Genomic DNA, 25,373 nt, shown 5'->3' on the forward strand with positions numbered 1-25,373 from the left:
AGAGCATGAATGGGGGAGGGTCAGAGAGAGGGAGACACAGAATCTGAAATGGGCTCCAGGCTCTGAGCTGTCAGCACAGAGCCCGACGCGGGGCTCGAACTCACGGACCGCGAGATCATGACCTGAGCCGAAATCGGCCACTTAACCGACTGAGCCACCCAGGCGCCCCCTAAAGCCAAGATTTAAAGCTCATATACTTTTATTATTACAATTAGACAAAACAAATATATATATACACACACATATGTACGTACATATATACATATATATACATAGCTTAAATTAATAGTGATGAAATATTATTTCCATTTATTACTGCCTGATTGACAACATTTTTAGGATCTTCAGCCCATAATTTCATGCAGATACTTATAAGACAACTATGCTTCTTTGCCCCCCCCCCCCCCAAAAGTTAAAAGTTTCTCTAAGTACAGATTTGGTTTTGAAAGGTTATTTTTAGTAAAAAGGACTGTGAGTTGGTCCCTCAAAGGGAAACCAGATATACTCTCACCTCCTTGCTGGCAGAATTTTTTGGCCGTCTTTTCCCCTAATAGACTAGTTTTGTCTACATTGAAAATTTACTGAGGCAGGCAGCCTCCCTCTTAGATGATCTGCACAGGCCTTAGGGAAGAGGTTAGCAGTGACAGGTCATACAGTGAGCTGACCATTCACACTGTGTAAATTGAAAAAGGCCTCAAACTTTAGCAGTTTTATGATAGTACTTGTACTATGCTTAGCTTTTAAATTGTTAAACTCCTTGCCTTCTCCTGAATTAACACTAGACCAATTGACAACCCAAAGTGATGTTAATTCTCTGGCCACCCCATGCAGGGTTTCTTGTTTTCCTTGTCTTCTGCTGATTCTTATTGATTCCATGGGTATAGACTTTTCACATATTACAGCCAATAAGTCTGATCCCATTACACAGGCAGCATCCACTGTTTTCTTACTTTTTACAATGATTTGCTGTCTCTAAATCTGATTCCTAATTTTGAAACATTTTCATGTTTTTGCAATTACTGAGTATGATGGAGTTAAAAATACTTAACACCTAAAATCCATCACAAATACAACTTCCCCAGACTAAAGAGCAAATAATGGAAGCCTAAATGACTGTGCACTGTTGTTAATACCATCTAATTTTGGCCAGTAGAGTTGGTGTACGTTTGCTATGGAACCTAAGTTTCATTCTGTCTAGGAAAAGTTAAAAAAATTGAAAGTTTGGAAGCAGGCTTCTGTACACATCAGTAAGCACTTTTTTATTTTTATTTATTTTTATTTATTTTTTTTAGCGGCGGGGTGGGGTCTGTCCTGCTCTCCCTCCATACAGTCACTGCTATTCTACTTTTATGACTTCGAGATTTTGGCTACAGTTCTCTAGACTCTTCAGCAATCCTGGAGACACAGTATGTAATTTGTACATTTAATATGAAAAATGCTTTGTGTAATGTGTGTTTCTCAAACTTTGTCTCCCAGCAAGAATTTATAGACTGAGCTCTCTGTATATCATCTTCCCTTCTGATGTATTCTTGGCTCTTTTCTCTTCCTGAATGTCACCAATCACTATACGGGTCTAATAGTAATTTTATCAACAATTAGTCACTTATCACTTACTATGTACAAGACATAATGCTAAGTATCTTATGTAAATATTATCTCATTTAATCCCTGCAGCAACCCTATGAGTTATTATTTCTGCTTACACGTGAGGAAACTGGAGTCTATGGAGGTGAAGTGACCAGATTCATGTGGGTAGATAGTAAGTGATGGAGTTAGAAATTGATCCCTAAGTTCCAGTTTACTTTTCTCCTGTATTGCTTTATTTTATCTAATAAACTTCTCCCCTGCCGTTTAATTTACTTCCTTCTTCTAGTCCCACCTGAGTTTTCTTTCTTCCCTTCACTTCCTCCCTTTTTAAGTAGTTATTTACAGTTTTGCATGTCACACAAATTCTTTTGGGAAGAGTATACAGAAATACATCAGCTGTATTCAGATTTCCTGTAGAAGGGGACTTGCTCTTGGTGGGAGCTTATTGTAAGAATAATGCTTGTCACACATTATATTTGTATTGTGCTTTAGAGTTTCTTAAAGCATCCCCCCCCCCCCCACTTTTTCTTAATCCTCCTGGCAAACTTTAACTCAGGTCTTTAGATTAAAAGGTGCTGCAGGCAGTTTCCTAAGGACCATGCACAATTGGTTGAGATGCAGTTCTTGTCCTCAGCAATTTTTTTTTTATTAAAAAAAATTTTTTTTTAATGTTTATTTATTTTTGAGACAGAGAGAGACAGAGCATGAATGGGGGAGGGCCAGAGAGAGGGAGACACAGAATCTGAAACAGGCTGCAGGCTCCGAGCTGTCAGCACAGAGCCTGATGTGGGGCTTGAACTCACGGACTGCGAGATCACGACCTGAGCTGAAGTTGGCTGCTCAACCGACTGAGCCACCCAGGCACCCCTGTCCTCAGCAATTTTAATGCTGAAATAAATGACATAATCAAATGTTCTGACTTCATTCAAGCAAATTAAGAGCAAATAACTATCATTACAGCACGGCATTTTCTTAAAGGGTATTAAGGTTTTGAGATTTGAGCTTCCTTTCTGGTCAAAACTGAGAAGTTGGAATTTTAGTTCTGCATTTTAAATCATGAAATGTTAAACGTCCTCCATTCTTGTGATTCAGGTGAAGGATGGTCAAGTTTCTGCCTACCTCATGCTGCATACAATGGTTGCATTTGACTAAAATAATCTTGGTGAAGGAATGGGGTAGAGGGAGTACAGACAAAATTTCAATGGAGATCCTAATCAGGGCTTGAGGAGGTGTCTTATAGTGTCACTATTGTAGGAAATTGTATGTAAACTTTAAAGAATGGATAAGCTACATATACTCAACTTCTTTGAAAGATCAGAGAGCTTATTCAATGATCCATCTTTGAAATTTTATCTTGTGCCAGTATCTCATTTTATTAAATTTGATTTGGACTAAAGTGTGGATTTTTTTCCTTAGTGAAGCATCTGCCCATTGAGTTGGCCCCAGTGTGGACACACCGCATCATGTTTGCCCTTCATAGTTTTTTTTTTTTTTTTTTTGTATTTGTCAGCATAGGCTGGTGGCCTGGTTTATAGTACTAGGGAATTGCCTTTTGTTGTGTTTTTACAAGAGATACATTTCATTTGGACACATCTTTCAAATCTGGTTGAGGATATTTTCCATATGTCCACTATTATCTAGCCAAACAGAATAGACTTTTTCTATTTTTGTGGCTAGAGTGGAAAAATGTCAGTCCTGCATTGCATATATTTGACCCACTGATGTTCTTAATATTGGCAAATCCTAAAGGAATCGCAGACTCATAATGTTTTAGTGAGGTTAATCATCATAATTCAACATTTGTCAGCTATTTGCAGAGCCCTGTGTTAGGTACCATGGCGAAATAGAGACGAGTAAAATGTGTTGCACTTCCACTTAGAAAGGTTCAATCCAGTAAGAGACATAATGTGTGGGTACAAATAACTGTAATTCAAACAGAAAGTGATAAGTGAGTGACAGGGCACTGTGGGAGCAGAGGAAGGAGGGATGGCTTCTGGCTGCAGAGATTAGGAAGTCTTCCTGTGTAAAGTGAAATACGAATTGGCTATTTAAGAGTGAAGGACAGGCCAAGTAGAGGGATTAGCGTGAGTTGGATATATCTCTATAACAGCTGATAAATTGTATGTTAATTATTTACTTCTCTCTCTGCCTTGTTGGATTTGAGCCCATGGAGCTTAGAGAACAGGTGTTTTTCAGCTTTTTATTCTCTGCATCATCAACTGCTCAACCTGGTACATTTAATTAAAGCCACACTTTAGTAACATTATAGTGGCAATAGTGTATTTGGAATGGATTCAAGGGAAGAGGGACCAGAAACGAGGGACCAATGATGAGATTAACCTATTTTTATTAATTTAATGTTTTTTTGATTTGAGTGTAGTTGACGCACAGTGAGTGTCACATTAGTTTCAGGTGTACGACATAGTGATTCAAGTTCTCTATGTGTTACGCTTGCCACAAGTGTAGCTACCATCTGTCACCATACGACGCTATTACGGTGTCTCTATTCCCCATGCTGTGTGTTTCATCCTCATGACTTATTCATTCCATAACTGGAAACCTGTACCTTCTACTCCTCTTTACCCGTTTTGCCCAACTCCCTCCCCCTCTCTGGCAACTATCAGTTTCTTCTATGTATTTGTAAGCCCGATTCTGCTTTTTGTTTATTCATTTGTTTTGTTTTTTAGATTCCACGTGTGAATGAAATTTTATAGTATTTCTCTTCTTAAATCTGACCTATTTCACTTAGCATAATGCCCTCTAGGTACATCCATGTCACAAATGGCCTGATCTCATCCTTTTTTATGGCTGAGTAATATTCCATTGTATAAATATATGACATCTTCATTATCCATTCATCTGTTGATGGACACTTTAGGTTGCTTCCATTTCTTGGCTATCATAAATAGTACTGAAATGAATGTAGGCATGCATATGTATTTTTTTAATTTGTGTTTTTGTTTTGAAGAGACTAATCTAGGAGATAGATAGTAAAGTCCTTTTTTTCTTTTTTAAGTTTATTTATTTATTTTGAGAGAGAGAGACAGCATGAGCAGGGGAGGGGCAGAGAGAGAGGGAGAGAGAGAATTCCAAGCAGGCTCTGAGCTGTCAGCACAGAGCCTGACACAGGGCTCAATCCCATGAACTGTGAGATCCTGACCTGAGCTTAAATCAAGAGTTGGACACTTAACTGACTGATCCACCCAGGTGCCCCAGAGATAGGTAATGAAGTTCTAAACAAGGTGGGTTTGGAAAAGGGAGAATTGGATGGATGGGTGTTGCCCCTCCAACTTGAGACCTAGGGAGTTCTTTTGCTGTGAATTACCTGTGGGGGTACATGTCATGTCATGTACCAGGAGATACAGTAATAGAAAGACATGGTGCTCCCTCAGACAGCAGGCAGGCAGCTAGAGAGCCACACTCCCAGGTATAGAAATAATTGCAATAGCACATGCTGCTGTGATGAGGGAGCAGTAGGAGGAGCATCTAAGGGAAAGGAGCACCTATTTGGGAGAATCAAAGCAACCTTCCAGGGAGGTGGTAATGTGTGAGCTTAAACTCGAAGGCTGAGTAGGAGTTTTTCAGGCCAGCAAGCAGCAGGAGGACATGATCGCATAGAGATCTAAGAGACTGTTTAGAGAGCTACAAAAACCTGGGTTATTTTAGTGTTGGGATGTGAAGATGGATAGGATAAATGGACTTGTCTTAATAAAATAGCTTTTTATTTGCCATGTTTTTTTTTTTAATATTTATTTTGCCCAGCCCCTGCACACTGAGCTTTTGTAAGGAAGTATTTCTGTTGCCTCTTAAGCCTAGTGGAAGGCATCTGTCTGCTCTGCTTCCCATTCCTAGCCTGCAGGTATACTGGCGGTGCTAAATTGGTGATAAATTGTCTCTCTCCTTCCATTTTGTGAAATTAAACAGAAACAATTGCTAACAATAGCCAGAGAGATAAAGGGAGGAAGCCGTGCACTGAAGACCTTTTCTCTGATGAATGCCTAGAGCCCCTGGGGGTGTCATATAAAGAGAACTGCAGCATCAAAGCGTAGCTTCAAGAGTACTGGACTCAAGGGAGCAGATTGTGGTAGGAACCTAATTATTTACCTTTCCCATAAAGTTTTATGGAACCCGTGAAATTTTCCCAGAACTGTAATACCTAGTGCTTTTGTTCTGGTTTTAGACTTGATTTTTTTTTTTTTTCCATCTTCTCTACTCTGACCCTTACTATATTTTAGTAACTTAGCATGACTCTAAACTTCAACTGGTGTGAAACATGGAGTCTAGTGTGCCCCTCTCCCACCTTTTCTGGTCATTCAGAAACCTGCCCCTGCAAATCACGATTCCAAACTATGCAAACATAGTCTGTATCAGACAGCGGGAGTTAGGAAGCACTCCAGGTTTCTTTTTTACATGTTTATTTCCTACAGCCATTTATTCTTTCTGTCCTGTGGATTGGTCACTAAAACAGAATATAGAAGTTGTTTTAGAAGGACAACCAAAAAGTTCATTAGAATTATATCCATTGTGGGCCATTTGGGTGGCTCAGTTGCTTAAGCGTCTAACTTTGGCTCAGGTCATGATCTCACGGTTCATGAGTTCGAGCCCCGCATTGGCCTCTCTGCTGTCAGCACGGAGCCCACTTTGGATTCTCTGTCCTTCCCTCTCTCTGCCCCTCCCCTGCTTGTGTGCTCTCTCTCTCTCTCTCTCTCTCTCACACACACACAAAATAAATAAATAAACTTAAAAAAAAAAAGAATTATATCCATTGTATTTCTAGGTCGGGGCTTAGCAGCTATGTTAGCGTTAGTGCCATTGGTGGTAATAAAAGTTTATGGGCACTACCAAGAGGAAATTAAGGACAAGAACAGGAAAAGAAAAAGAAGGGTTACAGAGTGTTGGGGGAGGCATAGGATACGGGGTGGAGAAAAGGTGCCTATGGTTAAAGGGTCAGATACCTGTAACAGCAGTTACTAAGGTGCCACTTAGTGGGACAGGTGCCATATTGTAAGATTAAGTTGAACTGCAAGTAGTCATGTTTGCAAATACACCGGGTGTATTGTTATGACAAAAATGACAGTTTGTTTTCATCAACTATTTCTGGATTTTCAAAATGTGTGTATATACCTGTGCCTCTGTTTTTAGAATTGAATGGAAAGGGTAACAGAAACCAGCAGATTTTAAATATTAGTGAATGTTACAGGTACTTTTCTGAAATGTAGTATAGCTTTTAAGATTTAAATCCACAGATTATGGCTAGCCCTAGTCAGGCAGAGGTGGCAGGAAGGGAAGAGTAAGCAAGAATGTGGTTGGGTAAAACTGCATTTTAATACTACTCATAGAACAGGTCCCACAGAAGGGAAAATAGGGTAAGAACCTATTTTCTAGAGCCTGTAGTCTCCTCTACAGGTAAACCAAGTACGCTTTGCTTTCAGAAAACAAGAGGCTTTATTTCTTCAAAACATTTCCCTACCATTGGCTAACAAAGTCAAAGAATAAAATTGGGTATAATTTTAGTTTTTCTGTAATGTGACAAAAAGTTATTTCTCGGATTGTGAGGAATACTGGATGGAGTTGAAAGTCTTTGACTCATTTTTCAGAGCTGAAAGATGCTGTATAGGTCATCTAGTTGGGTTCTTAACTGTATGTGTTCCCTCTAATCTCTGGGAAGTGGATGGTTAGTCTTTGTCCACATATTTTAGTTCCTTGCTAAAGGCAGAACACCTAAATTTCATTCCCTTCAGTGGCTGGTGTTCTCCAGCCTTCTGTCCCCTGTTCTTTTCTCTCCTTCCACATGCTGTGGGATCTGGATGATCTCACATACTCTGATATCTTCAGTGACCACTCTGTGATGATCGCTTCCAAATCTGTACATCTTGTTCAGACTTCTTCTGAGCTCGGGACTCCACTGTCCATCTCTTTCTAGAATATTTAATATTTAAGGTGTAGACTTTTCCAGCTCTATAAATCCCAATTGTTTGTGTGTGTCCAGAAATAATGAGGATTAGGGAAATTTACTTACATTTAGCAAGTGACCAGGAGACTGATATAAACACAAGAATGCCAACTAAATTAACCTATTAAGATAACTGAGTAGAATGGAAGCTTGCATCATTTGGTCATCATACTGTCACCCACAAGGACAGTCTTCATGGGAAGCATCACTAAGCCATGAGAGCCTAATGGAGCCTCTTTTTTTATAAGGATGCCCCTGCCCAGCGCTGATCTGGTTGTGGGCGGCGCATTTCAGCCTCCGACAGTGCGATGGAAAGGCAGGCAAAATATTGCAGGTCAAACTCCTGCTTCTTCTCCCCCAGATTAATGTAACAGTGTTCTGCTAACACGGTTTCTTTCGCCAGAAGTAAACAAAATTGACAAGGTTTCAGCTTTCCTAATTCACATTCTAATCCTGCCTCCTAGAAACTATACCCTGTTTGCTTTTGATTGGACTTGTGTTTCTAAATATTTTCAGTCACACATTTTCTTGGAATTACTTATGTTGATAGCTAAATTCTACCACTCTATTTGATTCATGCTGATATTACTCCCAGAGGGATGATTTAATTTTCAAATTCTGTGGGCATTTGCTTTGTCCCTGTGTGCTGACTATAAGGCATTGATTGCCGAGTCTTGAAAACTTCTCCAGGTATGAGCTGACCAATACAGGGTACAGTATGATTTTCACCTTCCTTGTTCCTGATCTTTTATGTCCATTAGCTCAGCCTGAGATTGAGACTGCATACATTTTGGGGTGGCCATTTCACATTTTTTAATTGATGTCAAGCTTTGTTCAACAAATATTTTTAGTTCTTTATGCCTATGAGAGTTTGTCACAATTTATGCATAGCATTAGATTTTTTTTTAAATCCAAATATAATTCTTTACCTTTTCTCCATTAAATTTCCTTTGTTAAAGTTAACCTTCTACTAAAAATGTTTTGGGTTCTGAATCTGCTGTCCCCTTTTTGACTATTGTCTCCAGATTCCAGTTTGGGATAAGGATTTTGAGAAGGATACATTTGATAAGGATAGGACTTTATCGAGTTCATATATCCAGATAATATAATTGGCTAAGCTCAGCGAGTCTTGCAGAACTTATCTATGAGCACTCCGAATTTTGTTGCTTAATTGGTTGTAGACATTCAGCCCATTTGTCTTCATCTTTCTCCCTTCCTCCCTCCCCCTAAAAAGAATTGGAGAGTGGGGCTTGTTCAGTCCTTTCTGAAGTCACAGAGATGATTTGTCCTGTGGATTTGCCTGCAAAAGAAATAAAGTTGCTTGGCAAGACTTGTTCCTCCTGATTCCATGCTGAGTTTAGTGATCACCCATCTTTGTTCAAAAGCCATCTGCCTTATTATCTGTTCTAGAATTTTCCTCAGGATGGATGATAAGCACAACAGTTAGTGTTTTGTAATGTTTTGTAACATCTATGTTCTTTTGTAATGTTCATGTTCTTTCCTCATTTTGAAAGGTTGGGCAGTTTCAGCACAGCTCTTTGGTCTTCATTTGTTTGTCAGAGTACTTAGAGCACTTGGCCGCGTTCATCAATGGGTCCATGATTCTCAAACTGATCAGCTGGCCAAGTCAGAAGATTTGCAGGGCATGCGGGTGGCTCTCTGATGGCCTTCTGTGTCCTGGGCTTTAGCTCCCTCCTTGGGCATCTACTTTTGGCCTTTGTTCCCCACCCCACTGTGAAGAGAGGCAGAGCCTGAGTGGTGGCTGATGGGTGTGCATCTGTCTGACTGGGAGTTCTCTATAACACAGGGGTTGTGCTTCCCCAGCAAGGATGTCATAAAATAGAAATATGTAAACTGTAAAGTGCTGTGCAAGTGTAATATTTTAAAAGAGCAAAACAGAAGTGGTTTTTCTTTTCTTTTTTTTTCCTGTTATATGTTAACTACACCATTTACCTTAACAAACTTACCCAGCCCTATTGCACATTTTCCCTTCCAGACAGAAATTCAGAAGCCCCTTTTGTAGCCCTTTAATGGTTTTCTTAAGTTCACTCATTGCGGGCGTTTGACTTCCTGATACCATCTTGCGTTTCTTTCATAGGCATCCATGTTGTGTATGTCTCTTCTTCGTGTCTTCGAAAACTAAGTTCATTGGAGAGCTCTTTGTGCAACCAGTCTTTCCAGAATCTGCCCTCTTTCTCTGTCGTTCATACCCTTTCCAGTCTACAAACCAGAGCTCTATTTTCTTCTACCAAATCATTTCAAGTTTTACTTTTTTCCTACACAACTAGGATGAATAGGCGCAATACTGTTTGGTTACACCTTTCTCCCCCATGTTTTCCTGACTCATTCTCTTTCTTTAATTCATTCTCTCTCTCTCACCCTTCTTTCTTGGCTACTTTTAGTGATGTAACTTTAGGAATTTTTACTCTAAAATCTAGGAGTTTCAACCTGGTACTTTATCACGTCCTGAATAGATCTAGAACATTTTCCTTATTCTTTTAAACTCATTTTGAATTTATAATTTAAATAGAGCTTAAAATGGATACTGTCTCTGGGGGAATAATCATGATTTCTGCTTCCTTTGTGTTTTCCTCACAACACCTAGTAAAACACAGATATTTCACATAGGCATTCAGTGTAACAGGACCCAATGAGTGCGGGTTCTTATACGTGTAATTCAGGAGTAATCCAAAGTCCTTATGGCGTCTGCAAGTCCTGTGTGTTGCACCACCTCTTACCTCTCTGAACATTTTTTCTTACCACTGCTGCTCACTCGCTCTGTTCTTGCCATGCTAATCTCCTTGCTGTTTCTTACAGACACACTCCTGCCTCAGGGCCTTTGCATTGACTGTTCCCTGTGTGGTACCCTCTTCCCCCACGTTTTGAAATCACTTTTTTCCCACCTCATTCAAACTTCTTTCTCCACGGAACCTTTCCTGATGACCTTATTTAAAATTTTAATGCCTCTCTCAACTCCTGCACTTTCTATCCCCTCCCCAACTAGAATGTAAGCTCCATAAAGGCAGGGATTTTATGTTACCTGTGTCCCTCCTGCCAAGAACAGCACCTGGCCCATGGTGGATACTCAGTAAATATTACTCAAAGCTGGTTTAATTAGAGTTGCGTTCTTGAGAGCTTCCTGAAACATATTATGCATCTTCCCTTTAGAGTCTCAGACAAGAGTTACTTTTCTGGGAACTGTCTGTAACTTGAGTCCTCTAATGTCCCACATTCCCATTCCCAGTCATCATCACAAACTTCAAAATTGCTGTCAGATTTCCCAGTACTTCCATTTAATCAGCTAATTACTTGCCATGGTCACATTCATATCCAGAAGGTTTCTTTCCTTACTTGAGAGATGGGAGGCTTAGCCAGGCATTTATCAGATGCCGTGATTTTTAGCTGTCGAAGAATTCTAGCAGATGTCTCAAAAGTTGCAGTCCCCATTAAAACTCAGTTTACTTCTGTGTCAGCTTTAGTCTCTAGAATATTCCAAATCAGCAATTCTTTATGTTCTACCTTTCCACCATTGCTCTAGTCCAGTTCAGAGTCCTGTCACATCAGATTCAGTGATCCTTAACCGTATCGTATATACTTATTTGTGAAATTTCAGTTCTCTTGGGACGCCTACGTAGCTCAGTTGGTTAAGCATTCGACTTTGGTTTAGGTCATGATCTCGCAGTTCATGAGTTTGAGCCCCGCGTTGGGCTCTTTGCTGACAGCTTAGAGCCTGGAGCCTGTTTTGGGTTCTGTGTCTCCCTCTCTCTCTCCCTGTCCTTCCCCGGCTGGTGCTCTGTCTCTCTCTATCTCAAAAATAAATAAACATTAAAGGAATTTTTAAAACGTCAGTTCTCTTTCTTTAATACCCATATTTGGGGTATGTGTTTGCAGGGACCTGACACCACATTGTTGTTAACACCCTTCCTGTTTGTTTTTTTGCAACAAATAATTTGCTAGACTTTTCTCATTATTGTCATTTTTTTTTTTTCAGAGCATAACCAGCTTCTTTCTTAGTTACAAGAATATCTGAAGTTTTTCTACCTTTTCTTCAATGTTAAGCTTAAGTCACTTGTTCAGTGAATCAAAATTACATAGTGACTTCTGGGAATATATCCAAAGGAGAAAGAACACGAACTCAAAGTTGTCTGCACCCCCATGTTCATAGCAGCATTATTTACAGTAGTCAAGACAGGGAAACAACCAAAGCACCCACTGTTGGATGAATGGATAGAGAAATTGTGTATGTGTATATGTATATACACACACACGCTGGAATATTCAGCCATTTTAAAAAATGAGGAAATCCTACCATTTACAACAATATAGGTGGACCTGAATATTGTTATGCTAAATGGAATAAGCTAGATAGAGAAAGACAAATATATGTGATCTCACTTATATATGGAATCTACAACAAAACAAAACAGACTAATAGAAAAAGCGTTCAGACTTGTGCCTACCAGAGTCGAGGGGAGCAGGGAGGACAGGGGAAAGCTGGTCAAAGGTACAAACTTCCAGTCACAAGCTAAGCAGGTACTAGGGATGGAATGAACGTCCACCATGACAACCACAGCTAACACTGCCGTATGCTATGTAGGAACCTTGCTGAAGAGTGAATCCTAAAAGTTCTCATCACAAGGAGAAAAACGTTTTCTTCTTTTGCTTTTTCTATTTATCGTATCTGTAGGAGATGATGAATGCTAACAAAACCGGTAACAGTGATCATTTCACAACATATGTAAGTCACTCCATCACGCTGTATACCTCAAACTTACAGTCATGTATGTCAATGATATCTCAATAAAATAGGGGGAAAAATCACCTAGTGATTAGAAAAAGCTTTGCATCTATCTAACACTTAGCTGTGTGGTCTGGAACGAATGAAATTACTTCAGTCTTCTAGACTTCATTTCGTCTCTGTAAAATGGGGAGGATGGGAGCTACGGTAAAGTATTTGCTTCATAATGTATTTATCCTCTTCTCAGAATGAAGTGACATGAAGATGATGATAAGCTTTTATGTCGGGTTTGCTATTTGACAGACATGGTTTTAAGAGCCTGCATGTATTTTTTATTAATTTTTTAAATGTTCATTTTTCAGAGAGAGAGAGTGAGTGTGAGTGGGGGAAGGGCAGAGAGAGAGCAAGAGAGGGAGACACAGAATCTGAAGCAGGCCCCAGGCTCCGAGCTGTCAGCACAGAGACCGATGTGGGGCTGCAGCTGGGAGATGATGTCAGACGGTTAACTGAGCCAATGTCAGACGGTTAACTGACTGAGCCACCAAGGCGCCCCAAGAGCCTGCATATATTAACATATGGTGTATATGACCTTCAGTGTGTTTAGCGTGTGCTCAGAAGCAGTCAGTAAATGCTAGCTTTTCTTAGCGACAGCAGCAGCAATTCTCTGTGTAAAACATTCATTTTTCAGTTTTTGCAAGGTCTGCCTCCTCATCAGCCAAGAGTCTGTTACAGATGCCTGTATGCTAGGGTATGAAGCAGACATCCCAAGTACCATTGTCCCATTCTTTAACACTGTACAGTTGCTAAAAGAAACCACAAGAAGCCTCAAAGTAATCCCTTAAAAAAACTTACATTTTGGGGTAAGATCCAGACAAAAATAATGCCTTTGTTGAGAACCCAGTCATTACACTTTGAAATAGATACAAGTGGGGCGCCTGGGTGGCTCAGTCGGTTAAGCGTCCGACTTCAGCCAGGTCACGATCTCGCGGTCCGTGAGTTCGAGCCCCACGTCAGGCTCTGGGCTGATGGCTCAGAGCCTGGAGCCTGTTTCAGATTCTGTGCCTCCCTCTCTCTCTGACCCTCCCCCGTTCATGCTCTGTCTCTCTCTGTCTCAGAAATAAATAAACGTTAAAAAAAAATTAAAAAAAAAAAAAGAAATAGATACAAGTTATTTCTTTAAACTTAAAGTAAAGTGTCAAATTTTGTGAATAGAAATTTTGTTGAAAACTGGTTTTTAACACTTACATTTGGTGGATTCCATATACATTTTAATTGAGTCAGCACAAAATGAGTAAGTTAAAATACCTCTCTACAAAGAAGAAAGCATTAGAGATTATGCTAGATGTTGGCAGGTTAAGTATTCTGAAACATTACCTTTTCTGCAGAAGAAAGCTCATGTTATGAAGTCATTGAATAGTTAGGTTCTGAAGTAGCTCTTAAATTTTACGGTGATACAGGTATGTGTATTTAAAGTAGACTCAATAAGGGGCGCCTGGGTGGCTCAGTCAGTTAAGCGTCTGACTTCGGCTCAGGTCATGATCTCGCTGTTCCTGAGTTCGAGCCCCACATCAGGCTCTGTGCTGACCGCTCAGAGCCTGGTGCCTGCTTCAGATTCTATGTCTTCCTCTCTCTCTGCCCTTCCCCCACTCATTCTCTGTCTCTCAACAATAAATAAACATTAAAAAACAATTTTAAAGTAGACTCAATAAGACAAAATATTTGTTGTATCTGAAGTCTATCTGAAAGTCCATTTCACCCTGCATTTAGGAAGGTTCAGATAATAAAAGATGATGTAGAAAGCCCTTTCAAGACTCTAAAGAACTTCATAGATATGGGCACATGAACAACTATGCACATGAACATATTTGTCACCTGGCAGTTACCATCTCTTAACCAATAGCAGCATAACACCTGAGATTTGGTGACTTATGTAATATCATTTTATGAATAAGCAGGACCCTGATTAGGTTTTTTGTTTTATTATGCATTTCTCTTCGATATTCCCTCTAGTCAAGGCACTCTTTCAAAAGACCTTGTACCTGTTCTCGTGGAGATTGGAAGGTGTTTGAGATCCTCATTACTGTCCCCTTGAAAGAGACTTCAAGAACCCCAATGATCATTCCCTAGAACTCTCTTTGTCCCAGTTATGGCACAGTGTTATACCTAATGGGCCTCCATATGTGGGCCTCCCCATGTGCTAAAATAGTCTCCTGTGGTATCCCTTAGAATGGTCCTTGACCTGCCCAGAGTGCTACAATGTATATAGCAATGTATGCAGTGTAGGTAGCAATGTATGTAACCTGTAGTTAAAAAGAAACTGGGGGTCAAGGTGGTTACTTCACTCAACAAATATTAGCACTTTTGTTGTGCTGTGTATCGTGCTAAATACTGTGGGGGACAGAATAAGGTATGGTCCTTGTCCTCAAGGAATATGGAATTTAATAGATGACTAACATACATGACAGTAAATCTGCTTATACAGGAGTGGAATTAAGTGCCTAATTGTGAGATTTGTAATAAATGCTAGACAAGTTCTGAAAAATGAAATGTAAATGAAGTTGGAGAAATCAAGAACAGCTTCGTAGAAGAGGAAAAATTCATGAGGCTCTTTAAATACAAATAGAGGGAAAAGGTAGGACTATTTTTAAGTCCAGATATTCCAAGTTTGGTGGTAAGGTTGATTATGGTATGTCTGTTGGTTGATGAAGGAGGAGACTGCGAATAATGGAAAAAAACTTACGTAGTCAGGGTCGAGCCAAATTATGGGGTTTAATAAAAGCCAGGCAAAGAGGTTTGGATTGGAGTGGTAGAAAGGAGAAGGCTTCAAAAGTTTTTGAGCCAAGGAATGACATCATCCAGGAATGATGTGATTTAGAGATGTCAGAGAATGGCAGCAGGAAGACCCCGCCCAAAGCTGATGCAGTTCTGTCACTGACAGTATGATGGGGCCTGGACTGATAAGGTGATGGAAATGAGAATGAAGAGTAAGGTGGAGTGGAAGAGAGGTTTGGACAGAGTTTGTTAATGAACCTGAAACGGGAAAGGGAGTGTTGAATTAAGGCTGCTTTCCAAGCTTTCCGATTGGGAGAAGGGTTGGTGCCATGGACAGAAATAGGGCTGCTAGAAGATTAGCTATGGGGGAAAAGCATGCATTTACTTTTGGATGTAATTATATATGAGTTATGTGTAAGGTGTTTAGGTTGAAATGTTCAGCAGACAGCCAGAAATACGAGACAGCGGGTTGGATGAAAAGATAGGGTGTGTTAATCATCCATGGAGAGTATTGCTTAAAGGAAGGGGAAAAGATGAGCTGTCTCTGAGAATTCAAAGACATTTGAGGTTCAAGGACTGGCTTTCATAGATAGCTTCTGATAGATAAATCTGAAGAGACTCTGGTATTCGTGTTGATTGAAATTACTTTAAAAAGTAATTTTTCTTTTGGTGATAAAAGGCATGTCGAGTTATTTTAGGAAATTAGAAAATTCAAAAAGGTCTAGAGGGAAAAAAGATGACCATTAACAGTACTTTGGTTTTCTTTCTGGTCTTTTTCTTATGTATATAAAGGAATAGGAAATATATACAAATGTATGTATATGTGTGATACATATACATATATATGATTGTGTACTATTATATGCTTTTGTAGCTTGCTTTTTTCATTTAACATTGCATTATGGTAATTTCCCCGTGTCATGAATGGCTGCTTAAAAATCCTATTCTAGGGGCCCCTGGGTGGCTATTGGTTAGGCGTCTGAGTCTTGATTTCAGCTCAGGTCATGATCTTGCAGTTCGTGAGCTTGAGCCCCAAGGGGGGCTCTGTGCTGTCAGTGTGGAGCCTGCTTAGAAATCTCTTTCCCTCTCTCTCTGCCACTCCTCTGCCCTCTCTCTCTTTCTCTCTCTCTCTCTCTCTCCTTCTCAAAATAAATAATAAATACACTTAAAAAATACTCTTCTTAAAGAACTACATTTTTTCATCATGTGGATTTACCATTATTTAATCACAATTCTATTGTTGAACATTTAGATTGTTTCCAAAATTTTTTGGTTTTATTAATAATAACACAGTAAACTTCTGTGAAATACGTACTCGAGCTGTTACTTAGACATGAGCTCTCTGAAAGTTGAGACCTCTGTATCCCTGGCACGTAGGAGACTGCCTGGACACAGTAGTTGCTTAATTTTTTTTTTTTAACGTTTTATTTATTTTTGAGACAGGGAGAGACAGAGCATGAACAGGGGAGGGTCAGAGAGAGGGAGACACAGAATCCAAAACAGGCTCCAGGCTCTGAGCTGTCAGCACAGAGCCCAACGCGGGACTCGAACTCACGGACCGCGAGATTGTGACCTGAGCCGAAGTCGGCCGCTTAACCGACTGAGCCACCCAGGTGCCCCAGTAGTTGCTTAATTTTAAAAATTGTTATTGACAGAATGAAAGAAGACTATTAAATACTCATTTCCTCTTAATTCTAATTCCATGTATACTCAGGAACTGTCAATATAAGTCTGGATGTAATGAGAGTATTGGCCATGTATGGTCATAAACAGGAATTTTTACTTCTGTCACAGTTATATTTGTCATTCTACATTAATAAATTTGTATTCTGGGGCACCTGGGTGGCTCATTTGGTTAAGCATCTGACTTCAGCTCAGGTCATTGATCTCACACTTCGTGAGTTTGAGCCCCATTGCAGGCTCTGTGCTGACAGCTCAGAGCCTGGAGCCTGCTTCAGATTCTGTGTCTCCCTCTCTCTCTGCCCTTCCCTGCTCATGCTCTCTCTCTCTCTCTCTCTCTCTCAAAAATAAACATTAAATTTTTTTTTTTTAATTTGTATTCTGATTTCTGTTGGGTCTTATGTTAATTTGTTTGCTTCTAAAAGATGGAGCTACCTTATTGACGTTGATAAAAGTCAGAGTTCTGAGCCTATAAGGCTTGTGGATTGGGCCTGAGTTGTGGTAAATTACCAAGGTAATGAATGCTACCCTGTCAAGAGCCCTCTGAAGGAGACTGTCTGATAGCCTTCACCTTGTAGAGACCGATGACAGTACCACATTTCCCCATTTGAATCCCTGTGATACCCTGAAAAAATAGACATTTGACTCTTTTCAAATAATATTTTAACATATTTGAGATACAAAGACGTTGTGTTCAACAACTTTTTCCTTAAAAATATATTTCACTGTCCCCCAGAAGTTAGTTTCCAAGAATAGTGTATCCAAAAGTTTATGATAGTCATCTAATCATAAAGAGTTTAAAAAAATAAATGTGCAGTGTTTATTTTTTCTTTCAAAGAACATTATCATGTTTCCCCTGCCTATGGTAAGAAAAGCATATTATGAAGAATTTTCCAGATTCAGTTCATAGATTCATTGTACCTAGGGAAAACTTGAGTAGAAAATTAGAGAATTTCTTATTTTATCACAAGACTAATAGAAAAACCTTTTAACTGAGAGATCTGATTTGAAACCTAGGTTTTTGTGTTGGAGGCTTCTCTTGAACTCTACCTATATCAAATAAGACCCTCTGCCTGTTAGTCTACCATGACCCTAAAAGCTGGAGAAATATTTCTTTAGATCCTATCTAGATCTTTTCTGTTGTGCTTTATGCCTACTTCATGTTTTGCCCTTACCACAGTAAAGCGGTATCCGTGTTCCTACAACACAGAATGAGCATTCACTTAGTCCCTAAGCGTTCTATTTGGTTATGGGTTTTGATTGAGACTGTCCAGGGTCTTGTCTTGGACAGGTCAGTTACCAGAGACTTAGACATCTAAAATCTTTTACTAGACTGTTTTTCTCCTGCTCTGACCTGAGTCTTTGGGGTAATATTGTATCCAGTGTGACCTCCATGTTATAAAATGTTTCCCTATTTGTGTTATATGAAACACAAGTCCTAAAAGAATCAATTACTGTGTGATTCACTGTGTTAAAAGATTCCAGATCAAAGAGTTTGGGAAATTCTGATGGTTCTTTAGGAGATTTACTTGTTTAATCCATTATTCCCCCAATTTATTTCACTCTTAGAAGCCATTTTCCTTCAGACATTTAAGAAGAAGTGTTTTGTAGAACACACGTGGACAAAAGATGCTTTATATCATTGCTTTGTTGTTTTTCTGCTTGTGAATGAGTTTGACTCCATTATAAATTTTCAGGATTTTTTCTGTTGCAGATTTTAAGTTATTTCTCACATTCTTTATTCTAGTTACTTTCTTAGCCTGAAATGTCTACATTGTTTCAGTGATGGATGCATTATGTAGACTTACCCACAACTCTTCTAAAAGGAATATATTAAATTGTTTTTGTTTAAATTTAAAGTGTGTCAGTAGGAGAACATAAGAGAACATACAATGTGGGGTGCCTGGGTGGCTCAGTTGGTTAAGCATCCAACTTCGTCTCAGGTCATGATCTCGTGGTTCATGAGTTGGAGCCCCACGTCTGGCTCTATGCTGACAGCTCGGAGCCTGGAGCCTGCTTTGGAATCTGTGACTCCCCCCCCTCTCTCCGTCCCCTCCCCAGCTCATGCTCTGTCTCTGTCTCTCAAAAAATAAATAACGTTTAAAAAAATTAAAAAGAAAAAGAGAACATACAATGTATCTGTGCAGTGTAAGGAAAAATAATGAAATAACCCCCTAAGTAATTTCTAGGGAGGTTAAGAAATATAACTTTGGGGCGCCTGGGTGGCGCAGTCGGTTAAGCGTCCGACTTCAGCCAGGTCACGATCTCGCGGTCCGGGAGTTCGAGCCCCGCGTCAGGCTCTGGGCTGATGGCTCAGAGCCTGGAGCCTGCTTCCGATTCTGTGTCTCCCTCTCTCTCTGCCCCTCCCCCGTTCATGCTCTGTCTCTCTCTGTCCCAAAAATAAATAAAAACGTTAAAAAAAAAATTAAAAAAAAAAAATAAATATAACTTTGCTAGTATCCCAGAAGCTTCCCTTATGCCTTTCCTTCTCTCAGTGGTAAACCACAGTTGTCTTTAATTTTTGGTAAGTGCCCCCTTGCTTTACTTATAGTTTCACCACCTAGAAATCTATCCCACTGAGTGAATATTATTTTTTAGGTTTGCTTGTTTCTGAACTTTATATAAATGGAAACACATGGTGCGTATTTTATGACTTGCTGCTTTTCCCCCCAACTTTATGTTTCTGAGGTTCATCCGTGTAGTGGTACTTTGCCCATTTTCTCCGTTGTATAGTTTTCAATTATATAAATATACTACAATATTTGTTGTTGTTGTTGTTGTTGTTGTTGTTGTTGTTCCACTTCTGTTGATGGTCATTGTGTTGTGTTTTGTTTTGTTTTGTTTCTTATCTGTAAAAACAGTGCTCCAGTGGCCATTGTTAAGTAATGCCCCCTGTACCACATGTGTATCTTTTTGGCATATGTCCGGGAATGCAATTGCTTGGTCATTGGGTGTGTTCCACTTTACTGAGTAGTATCAAACTGTTCTCTAAATCAGTTGTTCCTTCTCCAGCAGAGGATGAGAGTTCCTATTCTACTTCCTCAGCAACAATAGATATTGACAGCCTTTTAAGTTTTTGCTGATCTAGGGGCATGAAATGATACCTCATTGGGGTTTTAATTTTCATTTCCTTAATTAGAATTGTAGATGAGCATCTTTCTTTATGTTTATGGACCATTTGTGTTTTGCGTTCTGTGAAATTCCTATTGAGGTTTTTGCTCACTTTTCATTTTCTTGTTTGTGTTTTTTTTAATTGATTCATAGAAATTCTTCATGTATTTAATATACACTCATATTGGTTCGAATAGTGCCTAATACATAGTAAGAACTATTTAAGAATAACTATTAATACTATATTACCCTTGCTATATTTAACTCTTTGTTTTTAAGTGTTGCAAATACCTTCTACTAGTTGGTGGCGTATTTTTCATTCTATGATGCTAGTGTGGTTTTTTCTACCTTAGTATTTTAATGTTTATAAATTTTAATATGTATGAGTTAAGTTTTTTACAAAATCTTGAATACGTATTCATTAACCATGGCACATTCATGGCACATGTTGTATTTCATAAACTAATTTTTCAATCTTCAGTACTATTTTTTTTTGTTGTTGCTGTTGTTTTTTTATTAACCCCAGGGAAAATTAAGCTATTTAATCCTCTACTTGAATTACTGTAGTTTTATTTTCTTTATTGTGGCCTAGTTATAGATGCATCTGTCTCTCCAAGTGTAACATGTTTATTTTGAATACAAAATATTTTTGGCTTCATAATTACAAAAGTTTAATACTAGTAACTTAGAGATGGCTTGAAATCTGTAACAGTTGCCCATAAGATAATTCAGATGAATCCTAAACTGTTATTAGAGTTGAGTCCTTATGATGTTAAATCACAGACTTAAGTTCTTTGAAATATGTAGCTTGCTGACCAAACTGTCAGTGTATTATTTTCTTTAGGTTAGTGGCAGTTCAGAGATCTAATGATCTTTTGGTAGATTTTCTGCATGCTGGAGGATGGCAAATGGACATGTTAAGAGTATAATTTGTCAAGTTAACAACAGTGGTGATAGAAATGGTAATAATAGTTTCTTCAAACTGACCACTTAACTATGTTAAGTCACAAGGACCCCTTTGATTGATGAAAAAACAAAGACTCAATGAATTTACTTCTCCAAGATCACACAGCTAACAAGAGTGGCATCACGGATTCACTCAGGCAGTCTTGTTGCAGAGTCTTAGAAGTAGATTCATAAGATATATAGCAATTGGTATCTGAAGAAGTATTAATTAATTTTTAGTTTAAGAGAAGAATTCACCTAAACTTTTTTTTTTTTTAAGTTTATTTATTTTGAGAAAGAGAGTGTGTGAGTGTGAGGGTTGGGGGGTGGTGCAGAGAGAGAATCCTAAGCAGGCTCCACGCTGTCAGTACAGAGCCCCACTCAGTCCCATGACCTGTGAGAAATCCTGACCTGAGCCGAAATCAAGAGTTGGACGCTTAACCGACTGAGCCGCCCAGGTGCCCCCCTAAAACTTTTGTTTTTTAATGTGATAGTGAAAGAATGGGACACATTTTCCTTGTGGTAGATGGGTTCAAGTACTTGTAGGTTAAGAGAATTTTCCTCCTCATAATCTTTATTTTGGATTTAAAACATTCTCATTGGTTCATGAAACAATTTTCTTTAGGTTGCTGTTATTGCTTTGGCTATTTCAGATACGATTTTCATTCAGCTGTGGTTTCTTTATTCATTTAACTCTAGATCAAGTACTTAGGTAAGTTAAGGTCAGTACATTTCCTCTAAAAATCATAGGGTTAAAACAAGGTATAGCTCCTTGCCCATTCTGTTTTGAGTAGAATTAGCACAGAGTTGGGACAACCATGTATAGGAGGCAGAGTTAGTACTGAGGTGATCGGCTGTAGGGTATTATGCTGATGACTCAGCTAGGGTGTGTATCTTAATGGAAAAGTTTTAAAACTTTGCTATGGGATTTAAATGTTAAGCTTTTTCCTCTACTGCTTCCCTGTCAAGGACAGACTAAGAAGGTAGCTCTTTTCCCGCCCTTGTATGGTCATAATAAAGGATTGCAAATTAATTAGCCACATTCAAGGCATCACACAGATTGAATTCCATATTTGTCTTGGAGGGAAGTCCAGACTTCTGTTTAGGGTGATTGAATCTGTGCTTTGTGAGACTGGGTGCAACTTCCTTGTATTCAAGGGCAGGATCATCTTGTCAACAGCCAGATGCCTTACAAGATGTAAGTCACTTGGAAGAAAGGAATCCCCCAGTTTTTAGTTTAGTTTAGTTTTTTTAGTTTTTATGTTTCTCTCTACCCTCTCCCCCCCCCCCCCCGTTTTTTTTTTTTTTTACTACCTCTGCTCCAGATACACATAGTGAATCAGAGAATTATTGCACCTGCTTGCTACTTGGGAGTAGATTCTGTGAGGATTAATTGTAGACATTGTTTTCTCTGTGGGCTGAGGACAGAAACTTGCTCTTTAACCTTTTTCCCAAGTCTCTGATAAGTACTGAAAACTTTGGAAGTTGAATGTGGACTGTAGAAGAAACAAATAAATATTGGGAAAACAAAATAAATGCACACATTAGAAATTTTAAAAATGCTATCTTCTAAATTAGCTCCTTTTATGATTTGAGGTGAGGTAGCCTTGATGTGTCAAAAAGAAACTTTACTGGCTTTTTTTTTTTTTTTAATAGAACCTCATGACCTTTAGGCTATATTGACAAAACCATTTTGTGTTTGATTTGATTTGATTTGATTTTTTTAAAAACAATGGTGGGGCAATTTGATACTTTGCTGATTCCCATGGAGTGGTTATGATTTTTTTCATGGAACAGGTCCAGCATAAGAGGTAGAGCGATAGAGACTCTGAACTAGGAGCCTGACTTGATGGTTCCATTTCTAAACGTGTTACCTTAGGCAAGTCTTGTCAACTTTCTGAACCTCAGGTTTTTCACCTTTGAAACAGGGATAATAATACCTGTCTACCCACCTCACGGTTTGTGAGAGGCAGTCAGTCCTGCATGGTGGCAAAAACTTCTGGGCTACTGAGTTTAACAGGCTTGTTTTGGTTATATAACATTGGATAATGTTACACACATCTTTTCTGAGCCCTATTTTTTTCCACTGCAAAATGGCAGTAACTTTATGTACCCCTTCTTAGGGTTACTGTGAGGGTCAAGATCAAATGGTATAGATTGAGTGTGTATATATGTATAAAGTATATATAAAATGTTAAGTATATTATCTGGCACATAATTAATGTTCAGTTACTTATGAATTACATATTCTTATTTTTGTCAATGACATTTGGGATGATATTAACATTTTTAAAAGTTACAGGTTTGGAGTAGAATAAAATTTATAAGTTTTAATGTTTAATACCACAGACTGCTGAGAAAATCTGAAATTATAAGAAGGTAGTAATTAAAGGGTACAATTTTCTAATTTGAGTAACAGTCAGTAACAGCAGGACATTGTCTAGATGATCTACTTTTCTGTGCTTTACTTTTTATTTTTATTCAACTAAAGATAATGGTTTCAGGAAAAATATTACTTTTGTTTTGTAAAACTTGGAACAAAATTTATATGGTTTGTAGTACCTCGTACTGATGAGTACTTCTAATATTTTTCTTAGAAGTACCCTTCTTGGTTCTTAAAAGATACTATGTAATATATATGGGAAAAAAGTCTTCTATTATAGTCTACACATAAGAGTAGTCTAACTTTTAAATAACAACAAATTAACTATCCACTCCATGATTTTAAGAAATAACAGAGAGGATCATTGCTGATATTGTCTACAAATCTGGGGGGGATGATGGGAGGGTTAGAGAGGGGCATAAAAATCACCTGAAAAAGAATTTCCATCTTCCCTTACTTAGGCTTTCTATCAAATCATTGCCAATATCCAGTGAGCAGAGACTTAACCACTGGTACCATGTGACCCTGTGTGTTTCATTAGTTCATTAAAACTTGTCACATTCAACACATAACCCACATTTATTAAGCACCTCCTATGTGCTACGCACTGTGTTTGAAGCTGGTACCCCACCAGTGATAAACAGATATTATTTCATGCTGTAGCTTGTATATTATCTTGAAAGCTGGTGCGGGGGCGGGGAGGGGCTGGGGAATATAGTAGAATATCTAAAACCTGCATTTCTAAAGCTGTAACAATATCTCAGTGATGTCCACTAATACTGCCTTGGATCAAGCGTCATCATGTCTTGCTTTGCTGGACCATTGTAGTTACCTCCTAACAGCTAGGTGAGCGTCCCTCCCTTCTTTGACTCCCTCCTTTGTTCCCCAAACACCACGAACCACCACCGAATCTATACTCCTGCTCCAGCAGTTTGTCTGAAGTGTAGATTGGATTGCATCATTTCCAGGCTTACAATCTTTAAAATGGCTTCCTTATCACTTTTCAAGATACCATCCAAATTCCTTGGTATAACATTGATGCTTCTTTTCGGTCTGGTCCCTACTTTCTTAGCCAGTGTCCTCTCCTGCCACATAACTTTCTCTCTCCTTCTACATATAAGATTATTTACAATTCCCTGCTCTCTCACACTGTGAAGGCCCTTGGCATTTTCAGCTCCATCATCGCTATCTTCTTACCCATTGTATTGTCATTTGTTTATACATCTGTCTCATGATTCAAATGGATCTGGAAAACAGGGATTCTGTGTCATTTAACTTTGTATTCTGCCCACATGTAGCACTGCCTGGCACATCATACACATTCCCTAAATGTTTGTCAATAAGTAAATAAATGAGGGATCAAAGATACTCCCAATTGGCCATAGTGTATCATTAATAACGTTTGCAGTTATTTTTTTTTTTCATTTAGTTTATTTTTTTTAACTTAGCAAGTTAGCATATAGTGCAACAATGATTTCAGCAGGTTCCTTAATGCCCCTACCCGTTTAGGCCACCCCCCCCCCCCACAACCCCTCCAGTAACCCTCTGTTTATAACATTTGCAGTTCTTAATTGTATTATACAGGAACGGCAAGTCAGTTTTATAAACCCAATAATCATGTTATAGTTAAAAGGGAACTTAATATTACCTCATCCAGCCCTTTCATTTTTTTCAGATGGGTAAACTCAACACTGAAGACACTTGAGTGACTAAGGTCAGGGCACACAGCTGACTAGTGGTAGCGTCAGGACCAACCCTGGCCTGTCTGATCCCCCTGCCATGCACGGGTCTAACACATTGCAATGGGGCAGGACTTTTAACACGGTAAAAATTAAATAATTTATTTTAGGTTTTTTTTCCTAAAAAATTTATTATGGAAGAGTTTAAATGTATACCCAAGGAGAGTATAATGTCTCCCCATGTAGCATCACCAGCTTAAACAGTTATCAAATCGTAACCAGTTCTGTTTCATCTGTACCCCCACCTACTCCCTTCATATTTATTTTGCAGCAAATCCTTGATGTGATGTTATTTCATCTGGAAATATTTTAGTATGTATGGGATATGTTTTTTAGGCCTTTAAATATATATCTGTTATATATTTATATATATATTCTGGGAAGTCATGATACTTCAAACAAAATAATGAAGCCTCACTGCGGACCTTGGTGCCCCCCTCCCCGGTGAATGGTGGTCTTCTGCCC

General features: G+C 38.8%; 1 protein-coding gene across 2 annotated transcripts in view; it reads left to right on the forward strand.

Moving 5' to 3' along the window:
• Positions 1–25,373, forward strand: part of STK38L (serine/threonine kinase 38 like) — an 84,966-nt gene that overhangs the window by 4,511 nt on the left and 55,082 nt on the right. The window contains exon 2 of one of the 2 annotated variants that reach the window (XM_047867823.1): positions 1,293–1,406. The exons of the other annotated variant lie outside the window; for it this stretch is intronic. Coding sequence (XP_047723779.1) covers position 1,406 — 1 coding nt within the window. The 5' untranslated portion in view covers positions 1,293–1,405. The remainder of the gene's footprint in view (positions 1–1,292; positions 1,407–25,373) is intronic. 2 annotated transcript variants of the gene reach the window in all.

This window comes from Prionailurus viverrinus, chromosome B4 (assembly GCF_022837055.1).
Source record: "Prionailurus viverrinus isolate Anna chromosome B4, UM_Priviv_1.0, whole genome shotgun sequence".
NCBI classification, from domain to species: domain Eukaryota; kingdom Metazoa; phylum Chordata; class Mammalia; order Carnivora; family Felidae; genus Prionailurus; species Prionailurus viverrinus.